Raw genomic sequence first — 12,058 nt, 5'->3', positions numbered from 1 at the left:
ATTTGTGAAATGAGTTCAACTCTCACCTCCAGAACAGCTCCTTCAATTAAACTGTGGAAGTCAGGGATGTGGAATATAAATGAACCCTGTCCAAGAACTCAATCACTGAGGCAGTAGCAAGAAGCTGTCAACAAAAGGTGGTAAATGGTTGCCATTTTGGTTGACCCCACAGGTCAGCAAAGTTATTAGGTTAAAGAAAACAGTCTTCTGTGCAGGTGGCAGTGGGGGCTGTGGATATGAGTGATAGATACTGACAAGTCAAGAAGACAGCCAAAGAAGTGAACGCTCAAATGTGGGAGTAGTTTAATGAGGACAAGTGGAATAATGTTTGGATGCCTAAAAGAGTTTCTGCTAAACCCACCAACTCTCAGGAGGGGAGACATGCTATTGCTTAGGGTGTTCTCAGCGAGGGTAGAGAAATGCTGATCTTTACTATGGACTCTTTTGATAAATGGAAGGAGGACTGTGAGGGACTTTTGAATCCAGTGGAAGTAGTTTCTTCTGAGGAGGCATTTCCAGATGCAGATGGTGGAACCATATCCATTCTGGTAGATAAGATAATTGCACTGAACAAACAGTTCTTCTACGGCAAGACTATAGGAGTGGATAAGATCCAGCTTGAACTGCTGAAGCACTGGACATTTTTTTGGTTGCCATAGTTAACATACTTTTTCAATTTTATATGGATGGCTGAAACAGTATCTCTGGGTTGATAAACTGGGATAGTGAGCCCCATTTTCAAAAAGGGGGCCAGACAGGAGTTCCAGTTACAGAGGGATGATAACCTTTAGCATTTTTGGGAAAGAGCATGTGTTTATAGGAGAAGTCATATGATTATGTTTCCATGAAATGTCTTGTGGGATGTGCTACAACAGTAAACATTTCCCAAGCTACTGCTGCCTGAATCTGTGGAACAAGGGTTATGTTTGCATTCTCAATGTTAAGCTGAATACATTAAATAATGATGAAGGATTTCATGAAAGGGTGACTTGTCATCACTATCCCATGTGAATTTCATGGACAGAATATTGCAGCACAGCCAGGTGTGGAAAGTACCATTTTGGTGGTGTATGGGTTGCATCATTTATTTTAGCTTCAAGTGACGAGTAATCTCCAGCACTCTTTTAAGAAATTCACTGGCTGGGTGACTGAGATAAAAATCATCATTTTCAAATCATAGGCCATCTCTAGGCCATCTCTAGGAAAAAAGTGCACAGTTACCTCATGTGGAAGGGTTTAAGAATCAAAGACAGCCCAGTATGAAAAATTATATTTATATATAAGTATAGATGAGCAGACACATATATGAAAATGAAAAAGGAAAATATACATTTGAAGAAGTATGTACCACATCTTGCAAATGTCTATCTTAGCATGGTGGCTCTGTGGAAGGCTCTTTCTGTGATACCTTCAGGGCTTCTGGTTCAATCCTCACAGACCCAAGGTACGGGGTTTGGTTCTCGCATTTGTCAACTACCTGGTTATTGGCATATGATAATTTGCATTCTGATTGCACAGTATTTACTTATGAACCTAAAAATAAGAATATTTTGGCTCTGGAAAAAAGGGGTCTTCACAATGTGTTTGATTTCTTTAAATGACTAGCACCCGGTCTGGTTTCCTGTCCTATTGTGCTGCCTGAAAACTACAGTGAATGGGCAGCAAGTCTGTGGCTTCATTTTCATCACTGACTTCATAGATATATGAACCTGTATATGTGTATGTATGTGTGTTTATGTGTGTGTTCTCAAATGGACCGTCATCCAGTGTTACACTTACTGCTGGCTTGGGTTGGGCTCCATTTACCCAACAACATTGAATTGTATAAATAAGTAATGAAAATAAATGAATGTTATAAGTTTCATTTTTGTTCTATGTATTATGATGTTTGTGCTTGTTGCCTGTCTCTACAATCTACTGGGTAGAAATTTCCGCAGGAGAAATGGTAAATGGTCCTTGGCTGGGGTGATGTACTTTTCGTCTTATTAAAAGGGTGTCTATTATTCTCTACTTATGATAGTCACAAATGGAATAGACGACTATCTTCTTTAACAACTGAAATCATCTTTATTTTGGGTGCCTTGAAAATACAAGCATTAGTTGTATAGTTATATTACAGATATACATGTCAACTGATGAGAATTTCACAGAATGTCCTGATTTTTGCTTTTGTTGCCATCTACCATTATTTTTGGCTTTGCACAGATTTTTTGTGCCAAGAGGTTGAGAGGTATGTATTAGGGGGTACTGGCAAAACACAGGAGGGTATTCATACATTAAATCCCAACCCACATGAAGAAGAATTCATCCTGCTTTTGTTCTTTAGGGTTAGGTTATTCAGAGCAATATAATGATAACTGAATATAGCTTTGGGAAGTGAATATGTCTATCCATCTCACTTCCTCAACAATTGGTTAAGTATATAAATATTGTTTTATCCAAGTTCATAAACATATTAATAGTGAGTGTCTGTTGAGGAAGTCTGACGAGCAACTTAGCATGTGTGCCAGACAGGGTGAATGAATGGGTATTCTTTCCATGGCTATGTACCAAAAGGTTCTATTTCTTTGAATAACTTATATAAAAAAACTCTAGTGTACATAAGGAATAAGATATGATTAGGTGTGGTCTACAGTCTGATAAGAGCAACATCCTTAGTGTAGAATAAGGCTTGTGGGCTTGTGCTAAGTTCTTTTAGCACCACAGGTATGCTCTTAGCAGACTATAAACCACACCTAAATCTTATTATGCTTTTATAATGGAGTTTGTACTGATATAGTGACTTTGTTTTGTGTATAGTGGTGCTCTTCTTACCATGTTTACTTTAAAAATCAATTTTAAAGGGCCACCCCAATTCATTGTGGTTGTTAAATCCCATATGCATCTCTCTCAATACCATCTAAAAGTAAAGCTAAGTTCAACTGTGAACCTCCAAGAAGAGTAGAAGCCGTGTCCAAATCAGTAAATAAATCAAGCTGTGACATTCTGAAAAGCAGAGAACACAAAAACTGCTAACCAGTAAACTCCACAAAACTGCATACTCACAAGCATATAAAACAACTCAACATTGCACAGATGTCACAGTGAATAGTTTTAATCCTGTTTTAGTGCTTTCATTCCAAAAACTACAGGAACTTTTTCAGAAACAGTAAAGCAACTTCCTGGATGCATTAAAAAAAACAAAAAGGCACCAAAATGAGAAAAACTTAAAGTGACAGTACTTAGAAAAAGTGTGTATGCACAAGACTGTGAACCAATTTCTTACAGATTACTTACCAACAGCACAACAATGATATTAACTTTTTAGACATCACCATATATAAGGAATGCAGAGAAGTACAGATACGAGTCCAATATCTATGGAAAACAGACTTTTTCCAATGCCTATTTATATTCTGGAAGCCAACATCCCTTGTGGCAGAAAAATAATTTAGTTAAAGGTCAGCTGATTTTCCTGAATAGGCTTGTCTCAAATTATGACATTTTTCAGAAAGAAGCTAACTATATGAAACAACTTTTTAGGGATTGTAGCTACCCATCCAAGATGTTGGATGATTTATACAACTGTGTTTTGGAACAGGAGAGTACTAGATATCAGGACCTAATAAGACATTCTCACTCATTTCATCCTAAGGAGCCTGCTGATAGTCATGAAGATATGTCCCAAGACTTTGTGGATGAATACAACAGTTTCTTTTTTTGTTTAAAACAGGCAATCAACAGCCATTGGAACATGTTTTTTGGAACTTTTGGTATGACAAACCAGCTGGGTGAGCAACCGAAGTTCATCTACAAGAACAGTGAGAATGTAAAATTTTAATTTGAAAGTAACAGAGATTGCATTGACATTGTAGTTAGAAATGCTGGAATGAAGTGCTGTGACACCTGCAAGCAATGCATTTTTTTTATAAGGCACATATTTTTCTGTGGCAGGTTTCCCCAATTTGTTATCAGTGAGAAGCAATTATAACTGTGAAACAAAAGGGGTTGTTTACATTGCCTTTTGTTCTTCCTGCCCAGTATTTTATATTGGCAAGACTATTGGGGCATTGAGAAAAATAATTTACAAGCATGTTTATGTGAATAAAAAGGAACACAATGTAAATGCTCTATACAAACACTCTTATTATATGTAAAGACTTTAAGAAATGTGTTTTTACAGTTCTGAAGAAAGTCCCATTGCTTATTGTGGGAGGTGATTGGGAGCTCCATTTAGAGCAGTGTGAGCTTTTTTGGCAACTACTTTTGAATGCAGGCATTTACCCTGGAATAAATTACTTTACTTCCATTAAACCTACACTTAAAGCTAAAGCTGCTAGTATTTGATTATATATCTATTTGACCATATACATTTTTTAAAACTTACACTACTTTTAGGATTTTATTCATAATTTCCAAGTATTTCTTCTATTTTACTGGGTGTCTGACACTATCTTTTTAACTTAAATTATTTCTGAGTTTGGTTTGCAGTGTTATGTACACACACTTTTTCTAAGTACTGCCAGTTTATTTTTTTCTCATTTGGCACCTTTTGGGCTTTCTAAAGGCATCCAGGACATTGCTTTACTGTTTCTGAAAAAGTTCCTGTAGTTTTTGGAATAAAAGCACTAAAACAGGATTAAAACTATTCACTGTGATATCTGTGCAGCTGTTTGTTGCTTTTCTCATGTAGTTTCACATTTTTTTTCATAATTCCAGGTCTTGCAACTAAAGGTCTCAGCATTACAACAGGGAATCCACTTAAGACCAACAAACAAATAAATAAAAAACATAAAAGAAGTATAAGGTCATCATACAGGCCTCCATTTTCTCAGTTCCATATTAATCTCCCTGATACTGTCAATGAAAAATCATTTCTTTTGCCTATCTTTCAAGTGTGTGTATCTGTCATCCAACAACTGATGGGTACCAGTACAAAGCACCTGTGTTCATTGGTTGTGCCATGGATATTTCAGAAAGTTGGTGGAATATATATACTCCACTGATTTATTTTAAATATGTGAATTATTAATCTGCACAAAACTATTGACAGAAGGAGTAAATGAGATACAAGGCAATTCCTCCATTCTTTAAGTAGGAATAAGGTCTGTTCAGAACTGTATACAGAAAGAATAATTTCTATGTTAATTGCATGATATCTATCTGGATTACAATCAAAATATTGAAAATCAGTTTAAGGTCCAGCTCCTCTTCAAATATGGTAGGAGCAACAGACGGTATGTAGACAGTCAAGTGAAAGGCAGTTAAGAAGATTGTCAACAGGGCACAGAAATGCAACATTTCTGTAAACGGCAACTGTCGACATTAACATCGAAAATGGACTGTCGATGGTATGGGTCGATCATCTGACCTCATTAATATTTATGAGGCGATGAAATGCATCGAGGATACCAACGTTCGCGGTTGTGAATTCCGCGATTTTGATAGTAAACTTATATCAGCTGGCTACAATAACATATATATTTTAAGCAGTCATTTGGGTGCTCCCTCTTGAAAAAAGACTGATTTGGACATCTCTTCTCATTTTGTCAGTTCCAAGTAATGTGACCCATAGTGTGACATTTACTGGATTACTGATTCACCATCAGTGCATGGAATTGTCATTGTGAAAAGCAACAAGATGCTGTTAGCATTTTTTCCATCAGCTTACTAGTTGAGTGCTATATATTTTCATTAGCTATAAAGGTTTGTAAGTAATTCCAGTTGTGAGTCCGTGCTGCTATAACAACATGGTTACAGGAGAAATTTAGCAATTGTTTAGTGTAGTAATTACTGATATACTACAACGCAGCTGTTCTGCTTATGTCCTTTCATTATTTTCATTATTTCCTGGACATTTCATGGCTGTTGTAGTTGTAAGTATTTCAAATGTCAGAACAAATGGTTGAACTTCTTTCTTGTTGCTGTACAATTGTCTGTCTTGAGGAAACCACACTTCTTGATTACACAGGTTTCCCATAAGCGTATCCCAGTTGTAATGTGAGACATCTGTTGTAAAGGATGGTTTTGTTGTTGGAAAACAAAATTAAAGTCTTGTTGCAATAACTGCTTCATATGTACCCACCTGAGGAACCCGTTTCATTAAAGAAAACAATGGATGCACCATCTGCCAGGCTAAAATGTGACACATTAGCAACTGATACTGTAATATGTGATAATGTGCAGTTTCCATGACATTATTGCCACGTTATTCTTATTAATGGTAATATATAACTACTGACCATGGGATGGGTAAGCCAAATTTATAACTAAATGGGACAGACTATTTTGAGCACAAAAAGGGAAAATGGCTAGGCTTAAAATGCCCTTCAATGGCAGCCAGCCTAGTACTTATCTATGAAGGTATAACCTATGAACCTTTATGTATTTAACAGTTCAGACTGTAGTATCACATTGATTTCTCCTTACCCTCACTGATCTCAGTGTTAGTATAAATAGGTAGCAGGGGAATCTCTATTTTGCCTCACTATGATTTTTGCTGTCAAGTCTGTGCTTTTAATAATTTAGCACCAAGAGAGCTGAGGAATGCATACATTCCAAAGCCTTTTTGCATTTGCTTGACTGTGACCTGATCTCATTTGGTCATTACCATCATATAAAAGGCTGCCTGCCACATTCTTTCATGGACGAAATAAATTATCTGAACTTAAATAAAAAAAGTACGCAAGAAACAACTGTTTGAGAAAGTGCTACCCAGGAGTTTTGTGGCTCTTTTGTAAAATCTGGTAATGTATACAAGCCACTGCTGGGCTTGTGCTGCAATCAAACATCTCTATACAAGTGAGCAGATTTACAGGGATTTCAAGACCATAAACACTGCAGCCAAGCACCTTTCCACTTCCTGTACTGAACACTGAAGGTACACCTCACAGTAGGATGAAAAGTGGTAGTGCTATTTAAACCTCAAAACCTCACGTCCTTTCCTGGCTACATCTGTTTGGTATATGCAACAAAAGTATGTTAAATATGCTTTTTAATTATCCAGAGGTCCTTCTTTATCTAAGAAAGGAAAGAATGCATAATAAAGCTTGCCCACTTTTCAAAAGTACATTTCTTTACATTGTAAGCTGAACAATGAACATTGCAGGAACATTTCTTTGGGTATACCTAAAATAGAATGAAATGCTAATCCTTGTTCTCTGTGAAACATTTTCAGTAGAGCACTTTATTCCATCATTATATTTTTTTTAATAATTCTTGTATAACTCAACAGGTAGTACTTGTCTATAAAACTGTCATATCCTATATATCCTGAAATGAGGGATTCGTATCACTCTGTAAAGCACTTCTCATTGAATTGACATCCAGAATCCAAAGGTGTAGCCAAGACTTTTGGAAATCTACACCAACTTATTCAGCACAGTCCTTCATCCCAACCTCAGGGAACAGACTCATATTTCTGATTGTACGGCACACTCTTGTGGTTTTACTCCCCATCATAACAACTGTTTTTATGTGTGCTGTATCTTCCAGTAAAGAACTGGAAATGTAGCATATACACTAGAACTATTACTTTACCAGTACTTAGTTGTTTATCTAGTAATGCATATATCACTCTGAACACTGTTATCTTCTTTGATGGCTTACCTGCACGCTATTAATGCATACATTTGACATTTAGATATTCAGTGCATTTGTGCTGGAGAAACACCTTACATTAATTTGTAGACCTCTGTTTTTATGGTATATGCTTGGCTACGATCTATGGAAGAATCCATTGTTATTGTTCTCCATTTTTAATGTGCTAATAGACTTCTTCCCTGTAACACTAATACAGAAGGCTGCAATACAGGAAAAGGAGTGCTGAATTATCTGCACCACTGTTTAGTATAATAACCATTAAAATATACATTCTGCTCGTTAGTTGTGCTTTTGACTTACAGACTTGACTGCCTCAAAAGAGCATGATAGAGTTCTAGTAACTATTTTATCACTGAACTGGCACTACTACAGCATAACATTAAAATTTATTTAGTTTCAACATCCACACCATACCTCTCAACCTCTTAGAGCAAGAAATCTGGACAAAGCCATAAATAAAAGTGGGGCAAAGGCCCAAAAATAGGGAGATTTTTAAAATATTGCTCTTACAAACTTAAAAGGTTGCTAGAATAACAGATTTTGCAGTAGCATGAATTTTCTTAAGGGTTTTAAGTCTGAAACTCAAATGTCTGTCATTAGTTTCTAAACTCGGTTTTTAATGATTTGCCACTAATTTGCCAGAAAACTACAATTTTATGAAAAACAGATAAAAATATGAGGCAAAAATCTGGACATTCTGCAAAAATCTGTACAGTTGATAGGTATGATCCACACTACACTGGCTAAGAGGCCTGCATTAGTCTAAGCTTGATGTCAGACTATTGGTAGCTGTTAACAGACAAAGCACTCCTGATTGTGTTTAGGTCTGACATTAGGGGGTCTATTGTACATCTGTTCATGGCCTTGTAAAAGTGCAAAGATATGAGAATGGACTCATCGATATCCTGTGACTTCTGTTAGAGCACTTCTTATGTCTGTCATACTTTTGGAGACGTTGTCTGCTTTTATTAAGACTTGTGCTTACCCACAATGTTTCTTTTGCCTGCACAATTTGTCTGAGACCTTAATTTGTGTGGGAGATTTATAGCACAACTCCCTTTTACAATTTTCTTGGTCCATGTCACAACCCTTTTGGATCAGCTGTTATTTTTTACAAGGGAAGCAACCAAGGGCATCTTTCTGAAGACAAAAGATCTGGGTGTTCTTATGTTTGTTTTCCTTATCCAGAATTTCAAAGAACCCTTAAGCTACTTGTTGAGCTTCAAGTCTTCTGCAGTCCCACTTCCAATTCCTCCCATTTTTTTTCAAGGTGAAGAACAAAATGACTTAGTGTGATAAAATTATCAGGATAAATTAAATACCACACTTTAAAGGGTTAGTGAGTTTCTGTTAGGGTAGCATTAAGGCTAAAAAGAAAACTTAACTGAGGTTTATTTTATCAGAGGTTTCAATGCCAAGAATAAGTAAATTGTATGATTATGAGGCATTAACAAGTGATGAATTAAGACTACTGCAGTGGAAAACCACGTCATGAGATGAATGACTTTATGCAACAAAAAAACCTGAAGATGCAACAAGAGAGCCTAGTATGTATACAGACAAATGTATGAGGCTGCAAGCTATGCTATTTAGCAAGTAGTCATTGAATGCTGTGGAAATGCAAGTGATAACATGAATAAATTGCTATACTATATGTCCAAACCAGAAGTAAAGCTTTTAATCAAAGATAAGCCCCCACACTTCCTACTTTTATATGGGTTTGGAGATAGTAAAATAATCCCACCTCTCAACTAAAAATCCTGTTTTTCCTACTTAGAGGCGCCTACTCAGGGGTGATCTATGCGTGACGTACAAAGCCATGTCAAACCCAGAATTAATGGACATGCTCCACCTCAAAAAATCCAAGTCCCTTAGAGCTACACGCTACAGGGAGCTAAACCTCAGCACAAAAATAAATAGGACATGCTGGAGGGACAGATTTATTTCCCAGAGGTTCCCCTCACTCTGGAATAGAATCCCAATTCATGTTAGACATAGCCCCTCGCTGACCCTTTTCAAGCAAAATCTGGACGCGTGGATGGGAAATCGCAAATTCACCCCTGGGATCTCTTCTGTGTCCCTGCTAGACAGAGGCACAGTAAACTAATCTTAAAAGGGTACCTTCTGTGACCTACTTTACAGAGGCACAGTAGGCTAATCTAATAGGGATGCGGAAGCCAAATACACTCTGGCTAGGCTTATAAATGCCCTAGGGCAGATAGCCTAGTATCTATCTATGAACCTATGAACCTATTAAAAAGCTGTTTTTACAAAGAATGTGCCAATGAAATGGAAATTTAAAAATGCCTTTTGCAGCATGATTTGTTGATGTGCACTGCACCACCATGCAAGGCACAGAAGTATGGGACAGATGTGACTTATGTGCTAAGGAAATATGAATGCTGTTTGAAAAAGCAGGTCAATGATCACAGAGGGAAGGTAAGCAGACAGCCATTCTGTTATTCTGATGTATGAATCCTCTTTGAAAAAGCATCACTGGAAGGAATGAAGCTCTAACTGTAACCAGATTAGTCAGATTTAGCAAATGTCCTGGGCACTAGTGAAGCTGATTGAGAGGTGGTGCGAATGAATAGCTCATACGGTCTTCCCAGTCCTGTGGATAGGGATTAATATATGTCCCACTGCAGGAAAAATATCTAGCTGATCATATTAAATAAAATAGCTTTCTGTGAGAAGTCAAGACATGGGGATGTAAGTCTGCCAATGACAGCATCACTTTCTAGTTAGGCATAGTCAGTGTGTAGCAGCACATACCTTCATTGAAGTATAGATTAGCAGACACTGCATTGCTCCTGCCAGCCAATAAGGGAAAGGAGCATGATTCAAATCTGTTGACATCCTGCAGGACGATGGCTTATGATTCCCTGGATGTCACCTCCTTTTATCAATATCCCTGAAAGCTGGGAGAATGAGTGGGTCATGAGGAGTGAGAACTCATTGCTGATGTGGGGGGGGGGGGGGCAAAACAAAAGGCATGCTCTCTACCATCTGTTTAATGCATGCATCTATGACCTTTCAACTTGACTGTCTTCCTTCTCCTCATTTCTCTTTAGCCTATACCATAATCCTGAGTTTGCTTTCATACTAATAGTTAACAGGAGTGCTAAAGAAGTGAAATGATTGCTACTAAACAAATGATTGACTGAGATGAAGGAATACACCACAGAACCAACAAAAGTTTAGGAAAAGGAAGAACTGGCTGACTCCCAGATTGGGGGGGAGGGGCAAGATAGTAAATACCTTATGATATCAGAAATACTTACAACAAATACATGGTAACCTTGACTATAATGACCAGGAAGTGTGGGAATTTGTCATTAAAGTCAGTTCAGTTCATGGTACTGATGTACCAGCCAAACAAAAATTTTCAGCATCTGAATGAAGTCGTATCCCCTGGTAGTCAGTGATACTGTCAAATTCATGATGTTGGATGGATAGATATAGCAGAAATACAACATAATAAGAAATGTATTGACAAGATGTTCTCCTTTCATTTGTGGTAAGCGTAATGTCATTACTGTTTTGCCTGGGATTTTGCAACCGTGATTCTCTAAGATAAACCATTCAGGCTCCTTTATTTTAACATTTAACCTATTATCTTTTTTTCTAAAAAAAAAAAAAACAACCACTTAAAAGAGTCTTTTCACTGATGCCTGAAAAACATCAAAGGCTATCATATTATATAGTAGTCAAAACTCATGAAACAGTTAATACAGTCCATGTTCACAATTTATGAGATTTACAGCATGTGAGCTTGGCTGGCATGTTTAGTAATACTGAAATAACTGAATTCAACTAGAGAGATTATTAGCCTCCTGTACTGGAAACAATTAACTGCCAGTTGATGTGTGTGACACATTTAATGGAGAAAAAGTAGATACATACTTTTCACATAGCAAATGGAGCCCTGGGCAATGCATCTGAGATGTAAATAACATTTACTGATTTACTGTTCCACTAATAGCACTTACGCTGCATAGCATGTTTACTCAACACTCAATACTTTAGAGAAAAAAATGAAAGTTACTGGAAACAATCAGAAAGCAAACATGTTAGTATCATGCAGCACCACTGAGACCTTAACATGCTAAGGCAAAATGTGATAAAAGAGGCAGTGAATTCGACATACTTATCTGCTGTAAAGTTCTTTCTTCAGGCAGGCTTTGAATGTAGTGTACCCTTGATCAGTTTTGTAACTCTGTGAGGGAAAACATAGAAGAGTACAGAAATATAGCGTGATGTAAGTGTGGAGAAAATACAGCCATAAGAAAGAAAATAAGCAAAGCAAATTAATAAAGTGAAAGAAGACTATAACTGTCAAAGGTTAGTAAATAAGTGCTTAGATTTCAGGCATTAAATTAAGCCCTTTGCTACTGTACAAAAAGGATTTTTCTAAATATGGTCTCATGCAACAGATAAAGGAGCAGTTCCTGCTCAGTTAGTTCTCAGCATGTCC

The 12,058-nt window shown here is 37.0% G+C and overlaps 1 protein-coding gene across 2 annotated transcripts in view; it reads right to left on the bottom strand.

Annotated features, from left to right (window-relative positions):
* Positions 1-12,058, bottom strand: part of MICU3 (mitochondrial calcium uptake family member 3) — a 1,861,160-nt gene that overhangs the window by 101,003 nt on the left and 1,748,099 nt on the right. For both annotated transcript variants that reach the window (XM_044062504.1, XM_044062503.1), the window contains exon 12: positions 11,732-11,800. In XM_044062504.1, the coding sequence (XP_043918439.1) occupies positions 11,732-11,800 (69 nt within the window). The remainder of the gene's footprint in view (positions 1-11,731; positions 11,801-12,058) is intronic.

This window comes from Protopterus annectens, chromosome 2.part1, assembly GCF_019279795.1.
Source record: "Protopterus annectens isolate FY-2018-M chromosome 2.part1, PAN1.0, whole genome shotgun sequence".
NCBI lineage: Eukaryota > Metazoa > Chordata > Ceratodontiformes > Protopteridae > Protopterus > Protopterus annectens.
The sequence above is the reverse complement of the archived record's forward strand: the minus strand, read 5'-3'. Positions and strand labels throughout refer to the sequence as shown.